A 21,304-nucleotide genomic window follows, 5' to 3' on the forward strand; every position below is an offset into this window, starting at 1 on the left:
GGGCTTACATAGTGCTGGCACCTTTGATTTAACAACCTCAAATGGCTCTGCGAGGCTCGTAATACACTTGTGAGGTAGATAAATATTAATATATTATACAAGCTTTACATATGGTTACATTGAGGAACAGAAAAGTTAAGAAATTTGCTCTGGGTCACAGTGAGTCAATGGCATAGCTGGAAATAGACTAACTCCCAGGTCCACACTAACCCTCCACTTCGAACTAAGGTACGCAAATTCAGCTACGTTAATAACGTAGCTGAATTCGAAGTACCTTAGTCCAAACTTACCGCGGGTCCAGACGCGGCAGGCAGGCTCCCCAGTCGATGCCGCGTACTCCTCTCGCCGAGCTGGAGTACCGGTGTCGACGGCGAGCACTTCCGGGATCGATCCCAGAAGATCGATTGCCTGCCGCCGAACCAGGAAGTAAATGTAGGCCTGCCCTCTCTTTGATCTAACCACTAGACAATGCTTTCTTCACCTTAACTACAGAGGGTTTTTTAATCATCTACCCCACTCACCTTGTGGTCACCTGTCAGGCAGTCTATCTCAACCTCGGAGCAAGCAACCCCATAAGAGAAATAATTGAAAGGACTTCCTTCATTTTTCTCATAGTCATACCAAAGGCCAGGAATTCTTAACAGAAAGAAAACAAAACATTTCTGATTGCATGAACAGCCAAAATAAATAAGTTATCACTGAACCATTCTGGTCTTCATAAGATTTTATTTTCTTATACTTCACCCATTTTTCCCTCTGTGTAGACTAGATACGCAGAAAGTAAAAAAAAATAAAAGAAATCCGAGGTTCTCCTGCACTTCATAAACGTAGTAAGACTCCGTGAAGGATTTTTATCAATCAGTTGTTTCTCTGGAACATACACATTTATAATGCCCACATACAATCCCAATCCCAAGAGTCCAATATTAAATACTTTATGCAAGGCATACATTTGTGCATGTCCCAGAACTAGTTAAATTCTGTGCTGACGTGAAATGGAGCCAGAGAATAAGACTGAGTTGTGGAGCGATTCATTTTTTTGAAGTAGTTCACAGCAAATCTTGTGTTATGCAGCTGTGACTGTTTATGTAAATGCTGGTGTTTTGTTAAACACCAAGGAAGCCACTTGGCTCGGAGACAAATGCATTTCAAAGATGCAATGGAAACTGGCTCACATCATACATTTCAGTACCATAGGATCTATTCTCAATATCAAGTTTAATGTTTTGTGATGAGTCCTATGCCTTTTATAATGATGGGGTTGAGTTTGCCTCTGACAGTAAGGCTGATTGATGGGAGAAATGTTTCATTTTAGAGCTACACAAGAACCAGCATAAAAAAGAAAAAGCATGTTTTTAAAATGAGAGAATGAAATTGAAAACAATGGAATCAGCTCATGCACTGGAGGCCAGAATGTGGCTTTATTTAATTGACTGCTTCGTCTAGTACCATTCTGAAAGCAACAATGATCCCTTTGGAGGTTTTCCTAAGGGGCAAATCGTGACCCCTTCTCCACTGGGCATGGAAAACCTAAAAGGCAGTGAAAATCCGCCTTGTTCTAATCTTAAGGCAAGGCAGAAAGCTGTGAGCCAATTGCCTTGCAGACCCCTGGGTCAGATTCACTTACATCTCTTTAAATCTGAACTAATTCCACTGAAGTCAACAGAGTTACTTCAGGTTTATAATAGTGAACATGAGAACCCCACACTTGTCTCAGAACTGAGCTCCACTAATGACTCATCTTCCCTAGCTCAGGAGCATGCTTGAGAGTAGAGGTGTGGCTGATGGATGGGCTGCTACAAGCATCCCTCAGCTGACTCTCGCCACGTAGGCCAGGACGTGCAACTGCTGAGAGGGCTACTGCAGCCTTCACCAGCCATAATAGCTGCAGAACAGCTTCATGGCCTGAGAGGAGAGTAATTATCCACGCAATGATCATCATGGAACGCTCCTGCACATAGACTATGTGGCTAGGGAAAAGTATTACTGCATTACCCCAGCTTTAATACTCACTCACCTATAAAATCCTGTGGCTGACAGGCTAACACAGTTAACGTAGGCTGCTCCCACCTGATAAAGTAAGCAGGTTTTTAAAATGTTAGTATTATTAAACTAATTCTTGTGCAATAACCTTCTGCGAATGCATTCTGAGGAAGCCCGGGGCCCACCTACTCAATAGGGGATGACAGTCACAGTAGACCAGAGTGAATAATTGATTTTTGGGAGCCAAACATCCTGCAATTTCTTGATTTTTTCATCTTCCTTGAAAGGTCTGCACCATGGTAAAAATATCCCCAAGCACAGGAGATTTGGAACTTGGAATCTGGCTGGGCGATTAACACATGGAGGTATTTCAACTTGAGTAGTCCTTGACAATACAATACAAGGTGTACCCATTCTTTAGATGTTGGAGTAAGGAAACTATTGTCCCCACTGAGGATGCTTGAAAAGTGTCCTGGAAGTTTCTCACAGAGAAGTCTTCTTTTTTTTCCACAGAACCACTTTGCTGTGAGCAGAGATTTCATTCTCATCAGGATTGCAATATGACCATTGAGATACAATGGGACCATTTGGGATTTTTCTCTTAACTTCATTAGAGATCAGACTTCAGTACACCCAAATTAGTTATAAGCAGGTTCCTGTGTGGGAAATCTTCCTTGTAAAACCACAAGTGGAAGCTAGATGTCACCCCTTTGGAGTTTACCCCTCTCAAGTATCCTCTTCCTCCCAAGCTAAGTTGCTGCTATACTGTCTATCCTAGAGCCTCCTGGAACCTTTCCTACAGGATGAGCAGGGCTGGCAGATTTGTCTACATGCTTGATTTACCAACAAAATAATTCTCTGAACAGCCCACGTCTAATCGGTACCAGGTATAAACAACTTACCCAGTCCTTCCAGGATCCTTTGGGGTTTGAACATTTGAATGGCTCTAGCCTTTCCAAAATAGTCTCACACGCTTTCTAAAAAACAAAACAAAATAAAGAGCAACACTTTTTAAAGTAGGCCTTGAAAATATGAGCTTATTACGCAATTGTTCACAGTTACCCTCTGCCTAAATCAATGTTGTCCTTAGGACACTGACGTATCACTAAATGGACAAGGTTCAGTAACTGGGAGAGCTGATCAGAAAGGTGTAGTTTAACTGGGAAATAAAAAGATTCTAAAGCTGATTGGTTATGCTTATGGTAAAGGGAGATCCCAGTGATGGCACATAGCCGGGCCAGTTCTAAGGGTGGGAAAGCAGGGTGGCCGTCCGGGGCACCAGCTTGCAGGGGGCACTGTACTGTAGTGGCCTGCCATTTTGGCTCAGCTCTGATTGGCTGGCTGTGGTGATTTTGTTATGTTTTTTGGCTCAGCCATTGTGGGCAGGGGTGCCAAAAATGTTTTCCATCCTGGCAGGCAAAATGGCTAAGGCCACTCCTGGTACAGGGTCTTTTGAGTCATGACACACACTATTGGATGGATTCTAGTTTATAAAGAAAACTTTGCCTATTTTAACCCCATCCGGCCACTTGAAAATATCTAGCAAGGCGAGCTTGTAGCAACATGGAAATAATTCACCATGCCTTCGTGCAATTCCCTGTCCCATGCAGCATGCCTGTAGATTTGATGCCAATTCCAACTGTAGTCCCCAACCCATCTGCATGTTAACAGTGTACCATGCTTGCGGTTAACACCACAGACATTACTAGGAAGCTATTCATTTCAATGGCTGCCTTTCTTCCATTTACTAATTGGCAATAGACTGAACATGAGAGTTTCATAAAAACCTTGAAATAAATATGGTCATTCATTATCTGCTGCAGCCTAATCATTGTGGCCATCACAAGGAATTATGAGGTATCACGTGCTTAATATTTCCTTTTCAAGGACATTGGGCTCCCATATCTTTTTAAAGAAACATGTAGACAGCATGCTTTTCTGTTCTGGAGCCCTCGCCTATCAGATAGAGGTTTGAGTTACTCAGTTGCCTTACGAGGACAGCCATCCCATTGATGTCTGCGCTGACAGAAGCGGCTGTTGGAGAGGTATTTGGGACCATGTTAGTGCTGGTCTCACTGATGTGAATGCTGGTGGTGGGGATTCCCAGAGTTTTGCTGGCAATCTGCAGAGCAACAAAAAATGACTGTCTAGTGTACATATTTGTGAGGCATTCCATTCCCTATCCACAATATCCATGCTGCAACCTTCTCTTCTCTCCCATCCCAAATTTCACCTCTTTTGGTTGTTTAGTTGCTGGAGTTAGCTCTAGGCTTGTCATGGTCAAGCCTGAGAATTTGTGTGTTTGTCAAATGTCCTTACAACCATTTCATTATTCAGGCATTTTTTTTCTCCAGACCAAGACTCAACAACTGTAGAAGATAGAGAGGAAAAAGCCCCAGTACATCACCCAATCCATCTTCTTGCCAATGCAAGAAGTTTTGTCACATCTAGCTTTAAATGCCTCCAAACAATGGGGGGCATATGCTACCTGTACATATAAAATATGGAGCAATATATGCAGCACATGCCCTTTAATTGCTATAACATTTATTGCGGTTACTGTTTCTGTAACCTTCCAGAATTTAAGTCCATCCTAGGTATGGGCACTCCTGAGCTCTTACTGCAATTTTCCATTAGCACTGCAAATTTCAAACTCAAAAACATTACAATCTACTTGGCACTCTAACTGTTTAAATGAGCCATTGTGCAAAAGCTTCTGGTTATCAGAAGATGATGCTTGCTGCAATACTGTCCTGCATGAATAGGTTACAATGACTTCCAGATAACTGGCTTTATATATGTCATGTAGCATCACAGAGCAGGTTATGGGAAATCATGGTGAGAAGGAGGGATGGAAGAGCCCAGAAGTTTGGGGTAAAAGGTTTCTAAACATCTCTCTCTTTGACGTGAAATAAAACCTTAACATGTTCTACGAGTCTTAGGGTGAAATCTTGGCTCCACTGAAGTCCGTGAGAGTTTTGCCATTGACTTCGATGGAAAGAGGATTTCACCCACAGAATTCTAGAACCCATTAAGTTCTAAAATGTTCTGAATTATGGGTTTCAGATTCCCCCATTTCTACCAAAGCCTTTTAAAAATAATTAAACCAGATTCTAATCTTGCTTATCCCAATGTAAATCTAGAGCAGGGATCGGCAACCTTTGGCACGCGGCCCATCAGGGAAAGCCACTGGTGGGCCGAGATGGTTTGTTTACCTGCAGTGTCCGTAGGTTCAGCTGAGCACAGCTCCCACTGGTCTTGGGTTGCCGTTCCAGGCCAATGGGGGCTGCGGGAAGCGGTGGCCAGCAAATCCCTTGACCCGCTCTACTTCCTGCAGCCCCCACTGGCCAGGAATGGCAACCCATGGCCAGTGGGAGCTGCGATCGGCCGAACCTGTGGACACTGCAGGTAAACAAACCATCTCGGCCCACCAGCGGCTTTCCCTGACAGGCCGCGTGCCAAAGGTTGCCGATCCCTGATCTAGAGTAACTCCATCAACATCAGTGGAATTCCTCCAAATTCACATTGCCGTGAAATCAACATCTATCTTCATTAGAAGTTTAACAACATATGTCAAAATACAAAAGACAAAGAGAAATATTAGTTTAAATATAATGTGAAAATTACAGTTTTACAGGATCAGAAAGAAAAGATGTAGCTTCTTCTGGCAATAAAGAGTACAGCCTTATTCATACTGCATAGTCTGCACAGCTACATTAAACTGAACACATTAGTGTAAACCAATGTGTATAGATAATGCAGATTATAATCTTCACTTCCCATTACAACACCATTTTAGAAATCTAGCATTGGTGCTGATGCAATGAGGGTGATTATTAGAGTTTAGGTCCCTAAACCTACAAGTCATTACAGAAGCTCCGTTACTGCCTGTTGAAAGAATATTAGGGAAGTGAGATTGGAATTTGTTTTTAAAGAGGTCTCATGCTAATGTGTCTAAACTCATCATTACCTGGATCATCTTGGTGTGAAGTCCTTGACCCATCTCAGTCCCACCATGTGTAAGCAGCACTGAGCCATCTGTATACACATGTACCAGAGCCCCAGCCTGCAACAGGGATTATTAAAAAGATAAAGGGTCACCATAAATGAGCTAGTAAATTACCTGGCAGATTTCAGTTCCAGGGCACACAAATAAAAGCAGACTTTGGGACTCGCCTAAAGAGGCAAGTCTGGTGTAGAAGCTGTCAGAGACAAACTCAGGGGATCATGCTCCTCTCCGGTATAACTCTCTGAGGCCAATGGTGTTCAGACTCACAATGAATTTGGCCCACGATCATCAGTATAACTAGGTTCAAATTACAGAATCAAAACATCAGCCACAGTTTTCAGCTATGGGAGTTGGATGAACCAATCTGAACCTGCTGTTAGTTACTGGTGAAACAGAGGAGCACCCTCTCATCCAAACCTGACAGCGTCACCCAAAACCCAGCTAGCCCAAGATGTGTATGCACATAACGATTACTGAATTTCAACAAAGCCAGCATACTTCACACTGCTATTATTTTTGAGGAGATTGGGGGGGGCATGAAACTGGCTGTGTCATGGGGTCTTCTGGACATATGTAAACCGGTAACTGTGGCATATAATGTCTGCATTGGTTTTGAAAGAGTCATGTCATTTCTCCAGTGGGGACTTTCAGAGAAGGACTCAACCATTTTGATACAGAAGGAGAACCTGGACTGGTGAGCATAACATCTAGTTAATCTCCTGCAAAGATTAATGAGACTTGCACACCTGATTCAAAAAGGAAAGAGTGAAGCTGATCCCAAACTTCGTAGGAATAATGGCTATCCCCCTCTTCTTCCAGCGATTTTGTCTGGAAGAACAAAGCACCGTTAGTACTCCTTCAGCTCTCTTCTGTCAGGCTTTCCTCCTAAATAGGACACTGTGCTTTCCTCTAATTCAGTAAAGACAAGTACAAACTACTACAGTTAGGAAGGAAAAAATCAAACGCACAACTACAAAATGGGAAATAACTGGTGAGGCAATAGTACTGCTGAAAAGGCTCCGGGGGTTATAGTGGGTCACAAATTTAATATGAGTCACCAACGTGATGCAATTGGGGAAACGGCTGATATTCTGGGCTATATTAACAGGACTGTCATATGATGCCAGGCATCCGGTTTTGGACTAGAACACCTGGTAAAAAGGGATCCTGGCGGCTCCAGTCAGCACCACTGACCGGCCCATTAAAAGTCCAGTCAGCGATGCAGCGGGGCTAAGGCAGGCTCCCTGTCTGCCCTGGTTCTGCACAGCTGCTGGAAGTGGCCTGCATGTCCCTGCGGCCCCTAGGCAGACGGGCGATCAGGGAAGCTCTGCACGCTGCCCCCACCCCCAGTCTGGCTCCACAGCTCCCACTGGCCGGGAACCGCGGCCAATGGGAGCTGCAGGAGTGGAAATTGTGGGCGCGGGCAGCGGGCAGAGCCCCCTGGCCCCTCATCCTAGGAGCCGCAGGGACATGCCAGCCGTTTCTGGGAGCCGCATGGAGCCAGAGCAGGCAGGGAACCTGCCGTAGCCCTGCTGTGCTGCCAACTGGGAGCTGCCTGAGGTAAGCGCCGCCTGGCTGGAGCCCTGAACCCCCTCCCACACCCCAACCCCCTGCCCCAGCCCTGCATTCCCTCCTGCACCCTAACTCCCTCCCAGAGCCCGCACCCTTGCCCCAGCCCTGAGCCCCCTCCTGGAGCCTGCACCCTGCACCCCCTCCCACACCCCAACCCCCTTCCCCAGCCCTGAGCACCCTCCTGCACCCCAAACCCCTCATCCACGGCCCCACCACAGAGCCCGCACCCCCAGACAGAGCCCTCACCCACTCCTTCACCCTGAACCCCTCATTTCTGGCCCCACCCCGGAGACCACACCCCCAGCCGGAGCCCTCACCCCCTCCCACACCCCAAACCCCAGCCCAGTGAAAGTGAGTGAGGGTGGGGGAGAGCACGTGACAGCGGGAGGGGGGATGGAGTGAATGGAGGCGTGGCCTCTGAGAAGGGGAAGGGCAGGGGCGGGGCCTCTGAGAAGGGGCGTGGCAGGGCCTCGAGAAGGGACGGGATGGGGTGTTCGGTTTTGTGCGATTCGAAATTTGGCAACCCTAGTCGTATGTAAGTCACAGGAGCTTATTGTCCCCTTCTAGGCAGCACTGGTGAGACCTCATCCTGGAGTATTATGTCCAGTTTGGAGCACCACACTTTAAGAAAGATGTGGGCAAATTGGAGAGAGTTCTAAGGACAGCTACAAAAATAATGAGAGATTTCAAAAACGTGACCTGTGAGGAAAGGCTGAAAGAATTGGGCATGTTTAGCTTAAAGATGAGAAGGCTGAGGGGGGACCTCATAACAGTCTTCAAATATGTAAAAGGCTGTTTATAAAGAGAACAGTGACCAATTGTTCTCCATGTTCACCAAGGGTAGGACAAAAAACAATCTGCTTAATTTGCAGTGAGGGAGATTTAGTTTAGATCAACAGTTCTCAAACTATGGGGCAGGCCTCCCAAGGGAGGCACAGGAATGTGTCAAGGGAGGCACGAGCTGTGTGCTTTTTTTTAAAAAGAGCTCTGGCTGTCAGCCCCGGGTGGCTGGGGCTCATGCAGAAGGGCCGTGCACACCTGGGAGGTGGGGACAAAGGGGACAGCTGGAGCTCCACCACCCGGACTGGAGCTCTCCTTCCCACCCCCCAATCCCTCACCAGGAGGAAGTCCAGGCTCGGGATCAGGCTCTCTTCCACCTCACCAGGAGGCATCAGGGCTCCGGCTGTCAGCCCCAGGGTGGCAGCAGCAGTGCAGAAGTAAGGGTGGCAATGGGGCGCTAAGTCTGCTGTGAAAGTGAAATTGACAAATCCATATTGCCACCCTTACTTCTATACCGCTGCTGGCATGCCGCAGCCTTCAGAGCTGAGCACCCAGCCAGCAGCTGCTGCTCACCACTCTGCCTTTAGAGCTGGGTTGCTGTATATGTCCTTGGCGGGAGCAGGGCACATAAACGACTACAGACACAAAGAAGCGGGGCCCGATCAACTAAGATTGAGAACCGTTGGTTTAGATATTAGGAAAAGCTTTCTAACTCTAAGGCTAGTTAAGTACTGGAATAGGTTACCTAGGGAGGTTGTGAAATCCCTGTCATGGGAGGTTTTTAAGAACAAGTTAGACAAACATCTGTCAGAAATACCCTACATATACTTAATCCAGCCTCAGTGCAGGGGGATGGGCTAGATGACCTCTCAATTGGTCTATAACTTTAGCTTGCTTATACATTTACCATGGAAAGTAGGTCAAGTTATTTTCAAGAAGGAATGTTACAAACAGATGCAAAAGAACCAGACAGAGACTAAATTAGTCCAAACAAAAAGCCACATTGATATAGTCCAAGGGCTGTTGAAATTATGCTTATTAAAAAACAAATGATGTGGAGCCACAAGTTAATGAACCGAAATTGGTGTGTCAGATATTAGGCCTAATGGGTGGACAAAATAATAAGGGGATGGGCTATTCCACCCATTACACCCTTTATGGATCCTTAAAGGAAAAGACTTTGGGGGGAAAGAAAATTCAGAAAGAGCAGATGGAGAGGAAGATCTGATGGAAGCTACTGAGGTGAGTTTCACCATCTTAGCTGCCACCCCCACTATCTCCTTCGCCATCCTAATCCTGAGGGATGTCCTGACCAGATCAGGCCAGAGAGAGAGAGAGCCAAATAACATTGCTACCTCTACCGGCACCATCTGAATCCCAACCACCAACTGGGATGAAATAGGATCGTACTTTAACAGCAGCATCAACTACAACCGCTTCCGCCCATCTACCTTCTCTTTTCCCCAAAAGGACAATTACCAGCTTTGATACCATCAATCCTTCTAAACACTCTCTCCAGCTAAAAGGAAAGGGAACAAGGGATGTTGTTAAAATGAATGCCTTATTTAATACTTTACATTTTAAATGTCTTATCTGTTTCTCCTTCTTTTCTGTATCGTTAATACAAGATTTTTAATGGTGTGCTCTCCATGGTACTAAGCAGCCTCATGTCTTTATATCCCAAACCCCTAACGTTGTTTAACACTGTTTAATGTTGGACACTGGCAAGGTTACATTAACACCTGTGGCCCATTTATTCCATCTAACTGAATATAACAGGTCCATTGTAGCCCTACCTTTCTAGGATACTAATGTAAAGCATTAGGCCAAATCAATCCCTGGTGCAAGTCAATAGGATGACCTTGACCCACTATAGTACTAAGGGTCCTTCCCACGATGGGACTGAAGAGGCTTCAAGAAAAGAAAAGGGGGGAAAAAGTCACACCTTTACCGCATGACTTTGATTCTAAATCACCTAGGTTTCTGATTGGACTTTAGTGCCTGGTATCCCGGCAGAGAGTAAAACACCTACCTATTGAATTCATCAATGAGTCTCCTTCTGAGACAATACTTTGAGTTCACTAGACACTCTTCCCAGCATCTTCGCAAAGTGAACTCTTCAAGCTTTTGGTTAAAATGGGTCAGGTCTCCTTCATTGTAAAGATTCAGCTTTCGCACCTTCCCAAAGAAAGAAACATTGATAGGGCTCGTTAAGAATAATGAAATCAGTGCTTTAGTCCAAGTCTTCTTATTGAATAATATCAAGAACAAATTGGACTTTAGTTGTTCCTCCTCCTTTTCTGGCTCCACTGAACAATATGATTCGTTCATGAGAAAACCTGGTGACAAGAATTTAGAGTGGGATTTTCAAGAAAGCCTAAGGGATATAGGAACTCAAATTCCTTTTGGTGGGATTTGGGTACCTAATTGCCTTAGGTCCCTTTGAAAATCCGAGCCTTAAAGCTGATGTTACAGAATGAGACACAACTGAAATGACAAAGGAAATTCAGTGAGGCAGAAGATAATGATCCAGATTGCAATTTGGCCTATGGACTTCAATGGGCACAGAACTGGGACCCCTGGCAAAAACAAACAGAGATTTCCTGTGCTTATTATCTAGTTGTAGTTGCGTGTCAAATTCCCAAGACTTAGCTAAAATGCTGCACTGTACTGTTTCAATGGATTTGTACCTGCTCTGCTGGCAGACCACACGTCAGGATAACGTCACTCATCCAGCACTCAGCGACCATCATTCCCTGGGGACCTCCAAAGCCACGAAATGCTGTGTTGGAGGACAAGTTAGTCTTGCAAACTGTACCCACACCTTTGACGTTGGGGATGTTGTAAGAGTTATCCATGTGAAACAAAGCTCTGTCCATAACCTGATGAAAAACAAATACTTAACGTAAATCCCATGTCAGATTTTACACGTCCTGCTAAAGCCGTGATATGATGCAATAAGGCAGCAAAGAGGACTAATTTACAAAAGGAGGACTGCTTTCTGTGTGAGCCCTGGGATGCAAATCACCCCAAAGGAAGGCAGTGAAGGAAGCAAGGCCAGGCTCCAACCTGGACTGCACGGGCACATGGAGTTGACTGGCCCCAGAAGGAGGAGCTTGCTGCAGCTTCCTGAAGGATAGCGCAGCGTGTACACACACCCTGTGCTCTATGGAGCAGTAGGAGGTATTGTGACTCCTGGAGCAAAGTCCTTCTGAAAACTCCTCCTGAGATGGTGCTGCCCCACATTGGCCCCTACTCTGGACTGCAGCTAAATGGCACAAACCAGCCCTTAAAGAGGCACTATTTGTGAGCCTGACTTTGCCACCCTTATGCAGGTTGAGTAGTATGTTACTGAGCAAGTAGCCTTGATGGCTTCAGTGTGAGTAAGAGAAGTCGAATCTGGGCCCGTGAGAGTGAGGACGACTACATGAGTAAGGGTGGTCAATGGGACTATACACAGAAGTGTTTGCAGGATCAGGTCCCTTGCCTTCCTTTCTGTTTTGTACAGCACCAAGCATACTGCCAGCACTAGGGTGAGGTTTTCAAAAGCACTCAGCATAGGTGCAACTCAGCTCCCACTCAAGTCCAAGGGAGTTCTACCATTGACTTCAACAGGGATTGGTCCTGCTTTTGGGGATTGGTCCTGCTTTGAGCAGGGGGTTGGACTAGATGACCTCCTGAGGTCCCTTCCAACCCTGATATTCTATGATTCTATGAACAGAGTGAGGCCAATGCTGAGCTCTTTTAAAAATCCCATCCTAATTTAATAACAAAAGACCCTTAATGGGCAATGAGCTAATCTCTGCGTGAAGGGCCAAAATCCATGTGCTGTTATGTAAAAACCTGGTACAGGCTGTGTCAGCTCTTTTTACAGGCCCAAAGTCCAGAGTTTGGTCAAGAGGCCAGAGGCCCAGTAAACAGTGAACAATATTAGCTAAGAAAAGCAGAGCAAACAAAAGACAACCTTGCTTTTTACTAAGATAAACTTGGTCAGCAAAATGCCAGATGGGGAGCAATAATTGGTATCTGAATCTGCAAACAGGCCAAAGGAGTGTCCACTCCTCTGGCAAGAGGAGGTGGCTATACTCTCCCCACACATAAACCTTGAGTTTATGGAAGAGGTTCAGACATGTCAGTATGAGATATGACATCCTCTCTCCTGCTTCCCACAGATACCAGTGCCTGCCTTTAGAAGCACAATGAGCAACATGGAAAAACAGTTTCTATTGCCATATACTTTTCAAATGTCTTTTTGTTTTAACCCCTAGGTATGTACCTGTTGGACAATCAGAAGGACTACCTCATTCCTATGGAACTCAAATCAGAATTCAACATATATATTTTATACTAATATACTTTATACATTGTTTAAAGAAAAACACCTACGTACTAACTGTATGTTACTTGTTAACCTGAAACCATGGGCAGAGACATTATGTAATCTTTGACTACAGGCTACTGTACTTATCTTGTCTTGCTGCTAGACCTATCCAGGGGCTGGGGACCACCCACCCCGTCACTTCCCTCCGCCTATGGAAAATCCATATAATCCTTTGTAATCAATTGTTTGGCAGTGTCTCTGAGCCTAATAAGCAAAGTGACACTCCGCCAGTGCTGTGTGTAATAAACCCATGTGCTTGATTCTACACGGTGTCCATTTTGTTCCTTCACTGCGCTCCCATAGAGCATGCCCACCCAGCTCATGATGAGTGCAATGGGAGCGATACTGATGTAATCCAGGGCAAAATGGGTCCCACATACAAAATGCAGGTCACTCTAAGAACTTGACTCCAAAATTGTGTTTAAAATTGTTGAAAAGCTACTGTAGCCCTAAAATTCCATTATTGTACATTTTTACATTTTGTATCATCTAATGTGTTTAAACTAGGTGTATAGACCAAGTGAATCAGTTTTTTTGCAATATGTTGTTTTACTATTTATAATAACTGAACAGATAAAATCATATCCAAATGTTAGTCCATGGTTGCAGAGTGCTTTGAAAATATAAAGCACCATATAAGCACTAAGTAGTACTATCAATATCAAATAAAGACATGCATGGTCATTTATTTCATTACATATTAACTATGACTTTAGGAACTACATTGCTATACTGATGATATAGCATCCATATTGCACTGTGCAACAAATCTACTGCCACCGCCATTTGCGTTCATCTGTCTTATAAAGTAGGCTTTCCTGAAGTCGGGTACACAGTCTGAGTTCTTACAGCCGTAGTGAGGATTGTGTACCATGTGCCATGGCAGTCTCTGCTGGAGCTGGCTCAGACAGCAGTTATTGGTACTGCAGAATGGGACCATTCTGTCTTCAGTTACAATGGAGAACCAAATGAGTGAGTGTTGCTGGGACAGCTGAAAATGAATGCAACTCTGAAATGAAATGTGTCAGGCCTCAGTCTCTAACATATCGAAACACCAAGACAAGCTTCTTTCCCAACATTTCTGTCAGGTCGGTTTCTCTAGTTAACAGCCAGGACATTTTTTCCTACTTACGGCCACAGAAAGATCTTCAGAGTTGCCCCCGTTGCTGTAGTACGACACCTCCAAACTATTGATCTTACCACTCTTCATGAAGCCAACCTGTGGAAAAACAGTCCCTTCAGGTTTAGTTAAGCTAGTTGCTTAAGACCGTACAACCCTTCCTACTGACATCTTGACAAGAAGATCTCACTCCTCAGGTAGAGAAGACAAAATGTCAGAGAAACAACTTTGTTCCAAAAAAAAAAAAAATCCCAACCCTGAATGGCCCTCATGTTGATAAAAGATGGCAGCTTGTCAGCCCTGGTGGGTGATGTCTTCTGCTTAGTCACAGAACAGCTACATCATAGACAGTACCAGTGGAGGCTTCTCTCACAAGGGGTCCCATCAATGAGCCTCAACCTTCCCCCAGAAAGAACACCTCTTTAGTGAGTGTCGTTCATTCATGGTGGCCAAACCTTCTTTTTTTTCCCCCAAAGAAAAGTCAAATATAAAGAGAAGCTCAGTGAGGTTTTGAGAAGACATGAGGTAACAGAACTTTACATCAGTGAACAATAACAAATTCATGGCCATCTAAAGAGTGTTACATTTGTCAATATGCCACATGCTGTGGTTGCAGTGGAGACAGAACTTAGATACTTCTGCTCCAAAAGCTCAGGCTCTTCCTTCTTGAGCTAAAGGAGAATCTCAGTTAGGTGTTAGCAGTTTAACGAATATGACCCAGGTGAGGCTCTCTGACTCTATCCAGTACAGGTCAGTGACATACAAACTAGCTAATTTATTACAATACCTCACTACTCAATTACACTTGTTAACGTGACATTATCTAGATAACAGATGTATATTTCTTCACAATATCTGTGTACCTTATAGCGTCCCAAAAAGGAGTGTCTCCCACCAGTAATCAGCATATCCTCATCTCGATCCAGCATGCATCGTACGGGGTGACCAGTTCTGTTAAAAGGATACATTGATCATGCTGAGATCATGTTGAGTCTGAAACTTGCTAATTTCTTGGCACAGGGAAAGACTTCTCTCTTTTTGTAAGATTTTTCATTACAACTAAGCTGCAGATTGGCAGTGGCTGCATGAGCTAGGAAGTAAATCACCTGGATTATTCTCTTTCCTCTCAAGCAATTAGCATTATTGATGGGCAGGAGAGGCTAAGATCTTTCTTCTTATAAAGTGGGATTTGGTGTTTTATATTCTTGCAACAGTGCTTAGATACCAGGGCTTCTTAGAAACATGGGCACTAATCATTAAGTAATTCATCATTAATTAACATCCTCTAGCCAGCTTAATGATGTAATGGTGCTAAGAGTAAGTAGCCTTCTGTTTGACAGCCTGGCTTTGGTTGTTTAGATACTTAAGTGAGTTTACATTTCATCCTTTAGGGGAAGAGTTGTTCTTCCTTGTCTAATGAGCCTTCTGCTTTTCCTCTGCTTTTTCTGAGGTTTCAGAGCAGAAATGTCCAGGGATATGAAATACTTTATGTGGCTTACAGAGGGCAGAGGAAGAACAAATAAATTGTTTTACTGATTCCTCAGAAAAGGGAAGAGATGTTTCTCCACCACAGCAACTAACCCCAGTGGACTCCATCAAAGTTACTGCTGCAGCACAGTCTCCAGGCAGTATCCTTGGCAGAATGCATGCCAGCTTTATGACGGGTTGCACACACATCTCTCACTTCAAAGGGCATATTCAGTTACAAAAATGGAAACTGTACAGTTAGAGATGGGCCCCCATCAAAGCTCCAGAAACAAAAACTTTAAATTTTGGGTTTGTTTGAAATCCTGATCCAAATTTTACAAATGGCCATGCTCTTTATGACAGTCTGAACCAAAACCCCACATCTAAACACCCCTGAATTTGGGGGCATTTGACATTTGGGTTCAGTATTCTGTAGATTGGGCCCATCTCTAGGTACAATCCAAAGGTCAGAGGGCACACAGAAAGAGCAAACAGAGAGACACCAGTGGTGGTGTGGGAATTAGGGTGGGGAACTGGTTGTCATATCCCTGTCGGTACACAGTGTAGCTGAGGTGAGGTTTGTGCTGGGTTCTGAAAGCGGCTGGGGAATCAGTGAAGGGAAAGAAGGGGACCAAGCATTTCAGATATAGTAGCTATATGAAAACACAGAAGGATCAACAACGTGGCTTTATTTCCTTCAGGTTCCCTCAGTTGATGTTAGAGATGGCTGTCATCCTGCTGCTCTGCCCACCCTATTCACATGTATTAACAAACCATTTGAGGGCTGCATCTGCTTGAAAGCTATTTAAACTTCCCTTTCCAGCTGAGGATCCCATCAGTGACCTACTCTAGAGACTCTCAACCCTGTTAAAAGCCTTTGGGAGTAAGAAGCTGAGAAAGATTCTGGTCCAGGAAGCAAGTGCTTCGGCACCAGTCCTGAATCAAAAGCACTTTGACCTCCCTCATCTTGTTAAAAAGGACAATGGTATGTGACTCCTGGGTCTATGCAGTAGGTGATAAAGGAGCCCACCTCTCAACAGCAAACCTTACTTGAATGCAGCCACAGCTACTGCTGTTGACAAAACAGTACTTCTGGACTCCTTGCCTCCAAAACCTCCTCCCATTCTCTTCACTCGAACTAAAATTCGATTCGCTGGGACCCCTAATGCACTGGCAACACAGTCCTAAAGGGAAAAGGAAATAGGTTAGTCATACAGGCAGCAGTGCAGGCACTGGGAGCTAGAAACAAAAACAGCCTCTGTCTTAACTTTCTCTCTCCTATGTCTATAGCATCAACATAGGTGCTCAGACACTGTGGTCATGGGGGGAGGATCATACAAGGAGAATGATGGATAGATAGATAAGACAAAGCCTCCAGACAAGTTTGTGCATCATCTCCACCTGCAGCAAAGGCTACCTGACCCTCGCTCTGTGTTTTTCAAGCAGGAAGCTTGTAATCAAGGAATTGGAATCTAAAGTCATCTGCTTGCTAGGTTCCTTACCTATCAATAGAATCTTTTTACCAACTTAAGAAGGAACAGAAGAATTATCATGCTGGATCAGACCAGCAAGTCCACCTAGCCCAGTATCCTGTCTCCAACAGTGGCCAGCACCAGAAGCTTCTGAGGCAGGGGCAAGACCCCTGCAGAAGGCAGATGTGGGATAATCTTCCACCCACATAGAGACCAGAATGAGATAGGCCCAAGATCTGAAGCATGAGGTTTAATATCCCTTCCAAAAGTTTTACCGTAATTAATAATAACTATGGATATTCCCAAAAGCCATATAAAAGTCCAGTCTCTTTTTGGAGTGATTATAGAGCTCATTGAAGGTACATTATTGGCCTTCAGTCTTCAAGGTTTTAATTTATCCACAAGAATACAAAAGCACAGGCAGAGCCAGTGCCAGCTCCCCCACATTTCCCCACTTGGTCTGAAGTAGGGTGACCAGATGTCCCAATTTTATAGGGACAGTCCCGATATTTGGGACTTTGTCTTATATAGGTGCCTTTTACTCCTCATCCCCTGTCCCAATTTTTCACACTTGCTGTCTGGTCATCCTATTCTGAAGGGATCACCCCTACAGAGGAAAGGGTCGTTCCAGTTAATTGGATTTTATACTACCCCCATCTCTGTAGTGCAATTCAGCCTCTGTGCCCATTCAGCCCTTGGCCTCTCTGCTGAGATAGCCAACAACTAATGCAGGGGTGGGCAAACTTTTTGGCCTGAGGGCCACATCGAGGTATGGAAATTGTATGGTGAGCCATGAATGCTCACGAAATTGGGGGTAGGGGTGTGGGAGGGAGCAGGGGCTCCAGCTGAGGGTGAGGGCTCTGGGGTGGGGCTGGGGATGAGGGGTTTGGGGATACAGGAGGGGGCTCCAGGCTGGGACCAATGGTTTCAGAGGGCGAGAGGGGGATCAGGGATGGGGCAGGCTGTTGGGGCACCGGGGGTGAGGGGGGTGAGGGCTCTGGGCTGGAGATGAGAGGTTTGGGGCACAAGAGGTGGCTCTGGGCTGGGATCGAGGGGTTTGGAGTGTGGTAGGGGGATCAGGGCTGTGGCAGGGGATTGGGGTGCAGGGGGGGCTCAGAGGTGCAGGCTCCGGGCGGCGCTTACCGCAAGCAGCTCCCGGAAGTATGTCCCCTCTCAGGCTCCGAAATGCGGCAAACCCATGACCCTGCTCCCCGGCGGGAGCTGAGGGCCAGATCAAAAGGTCTGATGGGCCAGTTGTGGCCCGCGGGCCATAGTTTGCCCACCCCTGGACTAGTGCAAGCTAAAATGGAAGGGTTTTTTGCAACATGAACACTTGCCACCAGGAACTGGATTGCCACTGGTGACCTAAATGTAAAAGACATTATAGCCTAGTCCCATCTCTCTGAGCCAGCTTTCTATTTTCACACAAGAGAAATCTAGCATCTATTGCTGATGCACAATTTATCCCAGTCTAATAGGAGTGATCTCCACAGCACCAAATTCACCATGGACAGCTGGGTGAATAAAAGAAGTTACCTGTGTCTTGGTAGGATTCTGGGTGGACACAAACAGTTCCATCTCTCCATCTTCACCTTTAGGCACGGCAATGGCGCAGTTAGTCTCCAGATAAAAGTGGTCCTGCCCACCAATGTACATTTCCCCTACAGAACCAATGAAAAGGTGTGAAGAAACATGCAGGCCTGTGCTGCTACAGGGCTGTTTGCAGCTCTGTCCCCTTTCTGGTCTCTCTGAGTGCACCCCCTCAGGTGGTAGGCCCCATGTCTTTATCTGTTTTGGGGTGGAATGTCACAAGTCTCACACAATTGGACCAGGATCTGGGTACAACAACCCATCTATGACAGCTTATTATCCTGCAGATTCAACCGGACACCTGTGTTTCTTTCCTTCGGGAGCCAGTGACTGGTGATATATAATGACCAAACAGCCTTCTTAAAACCAAAGTTTTTATTTAGCAGTAGGAACAAAGCATTAAAGAAACGGAATTTTAAGACAACAATCAAGTCTACACACATGGCTACCTTATCTAAGGTCCTACTAACCTATAATGGTTACCCTAGGCAGACACCAGACAGCGGGTTCTTGTGTCTGATTCGCCCTTCACCTTTGGGAGAATGTCCTTTTCAATCCCTGCCAGAGCTCTTTGTTCTCCTGTGTTTGGCAGGCCGTGGCTATTCCGGGTCAGACTAGTTCCAGTGGCTGGCTGGAGGCTGAGGCAGGCATTCCAGCTAACACTTCTGGCACTGCCCCTGAACAGCTCTTAAGTGTTTGCTGATAAGTGGCTATTCTTCTCCGTCCTGCCTATATTCCAGAGAGGCCCCTTTTGAGTTAAATCAAGATATTCATACAGACCCCAATAACTAGGTGTGATGGGGTGTCCACCCCACACATGACTTGAAGGGGTTAAGGAGGCCAGATGGGCCAATTAACTCCCCAGGCTGCACCTGGAGGAGGAGTCAGGGAGCAGGGATTGATTAAATGAGGCTCAGCTGGACAGGAACAGTAGGGGACTGTATAAAGCCCAGGAGCTGAGAGCAGAATGGGGCTGCAGGGAAGTAGTCTGCAGTCACTCCCTGGGAGAAGGGAGGTGTGTGTGAGGCCAGAGACAGGTAGCCTACAGCTCCTCCCTGGGAGTAGGGAGTTTGGGCTGCCAAACCCAGAGAAGGAGGAGAGCCAGAAAGGTAGGAGAGGCTCAGGGGAAAAGCAGCAAGGTATAGGATATCAGCAGCCAAGCTCTGCCCTGAAAGGGCCCCAGAGTTGGAACCTGGAGTAGAGGACAGGCCTGGGTCCCCCTGTCAGTCACTGAGGAAGTGGCACACACCAGATGGCGGAGAGCGGACTGCCTGGAACAGTTTGCCTTGAAAGACTTTGATACACCAGACGGGGAGGATCAAAGTGACCCGAGCGGAAGGCCAAGTCATGAACAGGAAGCTGCAGCTCCTGGAGTGAGAGGGGCCATAGGATGAGAGAAAAAGATGGGTGGAAAGACCGCCTGAGGAGGGTGCAGCACCTGGACGGAGCTAATCCTCAGAGCAGCCAGGAGGAGGTGCCCTAGTGGTGAGTGCACCCTGCGACACCAGGCCAATATATAATATTAATAAATTACTACAGGACAGCTCCATATTTGTCACAAGACCTAAAGCCAAAAGTCATTGGGGAAAACTTTCAAAAGGGACTATGCCCCCATTTTCAAAAGGGATTTAGGCACTTAGAAGCCTAAACCCATTGATTTTCAAGGAGACACAGGCTTCTGAGGCCTTATCTACATGGAGAAACAGACCGGAATAAACTGTTCCGCAATAGCTCCTTGTGTGAGCACTCTATTTCTGAATAAAAGTCACTAAGTGGAGTAATTAATTAGCCTATAGTTAAGTGACTTTTATTCCAGAATATTCACACGGGGATCTATTCTAGTCAATTTCTCCATGTGGACGAAGCCTATGTGTCTAAGACACTTTAGAAAATTTGACATAGGAACTTTTGAAAGTTTTACCCATTGTCTATTTACACAGTTATTTTCAGTAAAATGAAACCTTGTGCCCAGTCCAACAAACCTAATTCACATGATAAATCTTACTCATTCAATTGCTTCTCTTGATTTCAGTGGGATTTCTCATGTGAAGGTTGCAGGATAAGGAGCTGTATCTGTTCGAAAAATAGAGTTGATATCTTTGTGCTCACCTTCCACAACGTGATCAGATTCTTCAAATCCTTTCTGGACATTTCCTTTCTCAATCTTCTTTGGAGACTGATAAAAGGATTGTTTCTCGATAGCTTCCTGAGAAAACATAGTTACACATTAAGGTTTCCTGGAAAGATAGTAGATCAAAATATTTCAACTAGAGTGGCATCAGTACTTTTCTCTGATTCAAGAGGAAGTATGTGGGACAAAGCCAAGAAAACTGGCTTGAGACTAATTACATTTTTAATTGTAAAGACCTGTTGATATCTGAGTTAGGGCTGTTCGAAAATTTTCCATCTAAATTGTCTTTGACAGAAAATTGGGGTTTCAACAAAAAATTGTGAAGTGTCTGCTTTCTGTGGAAATTTTTTTTTTTTTTTAGTGCTTTGGCCAAAAATAGGAGTTGTCATTTGCTCATCATGTTCCCATTATTCTCTGTGGGCTGAGATCCCAGGCTGGACTACATTTCCTATAATGCACCACAGAGAGAGAACCTGTGATGCATATCTTTCCCTCAGCAGGAGAGGGAGACAGTGATGCATTATGGGAGATATAGTCCCATGAGGGATCCCAGCTCATGAAAAGAATAGGGCCACAAGAAGCAAACTTCCATTTTCAGCCTAAATATTGGTTTTTTTATTTTTTTCAGTGGAAAATTTTCACCAAAATGAAAATGCTTTCATTTTTGTCAAAAATTTCCATTAGAAAAAAAAATTTGTTTAGACCAGCTCTAATCTGGGCCCTTCCATGATCTGACATTTTTATACTAAAGGTCACATCAGTTATTTGATAGCCTCCAAAAATGAACAATTTTCAAATA

At 45.2% G+C, this 21,304-nt stretch overlaps 1 protein-coding gene across 1 annotated transcript in view; it reads right to left on the reverse strand.

Annotated features, from left to right (window-relative positions):
• XDH (xanthine dehydrogenase) overlaps positions 1–21,304 on the reverse strand; it is a 75,161-nt gene that overhangs the window by 7,023 nt on the left and 46,834 nt on the right. The window contains exons 21-33 of the mRNA XM_024196766.1: positions 20,484–20,580; positions 18,321–18,445; positions 16,363–16,496; positions 14,709–14,796; positions 13,858–13,944; positions 11,035–11,226; positions 10,377–10,522; positions 6,739–6,820; positions 5,954–6,049; positions 3,977–4,105; positions 2,886–2,960; positions 2,018–2,070; positions 522–636 (exon numbers count right to left, since the gene is read on the reverse strand). Of these exons, the coding sequence (XP_024052534.1) occupies positions 522–636; positions 2,018–2,070; positions 2,886–2,960; positions 3,977–4,105; positions 5,954–6,049; positions 6,739–6,820; positions 10,377–10,522; positions 11,035–11,226; positions 13,858–13,944; positions 14,709–14,796; positions 16,363–16,496; positions 18,321–18,445; positions 20,484–20,580 (1,419 nt within the window). The remainder of the gene's footprint in view (positions 1–521; positions 637–2,017; positions 2,071–2,885; positions 2,961–3,976; positions 4,106–5,953; positions 6,050–6,738; positions 6,821–10,376; positions 10,523–11,034; positions 11,227–13,857; positions 13,945–14,708; positions 14,797–16,362; positions 16,497–18,320; positions 18,446–20,483; positions 20,581–21,304) is intronic.

This window comes from Terrapene carolina, unplaced genomic scaffold (genome assembly GCF_002925995.2).
Source record: "Terrapene carolina triunguis isolate 2854851 unplaced genomic scaffold, T_m_triunguis-2.0 Scaffold406, whole genome shotgun sequence".
Classification (NCBI taxonomy): Eukaryota; Metazoa; Chordata; order Testudines; family Emydidae; genus Terrapene; species Terrapene triunguis.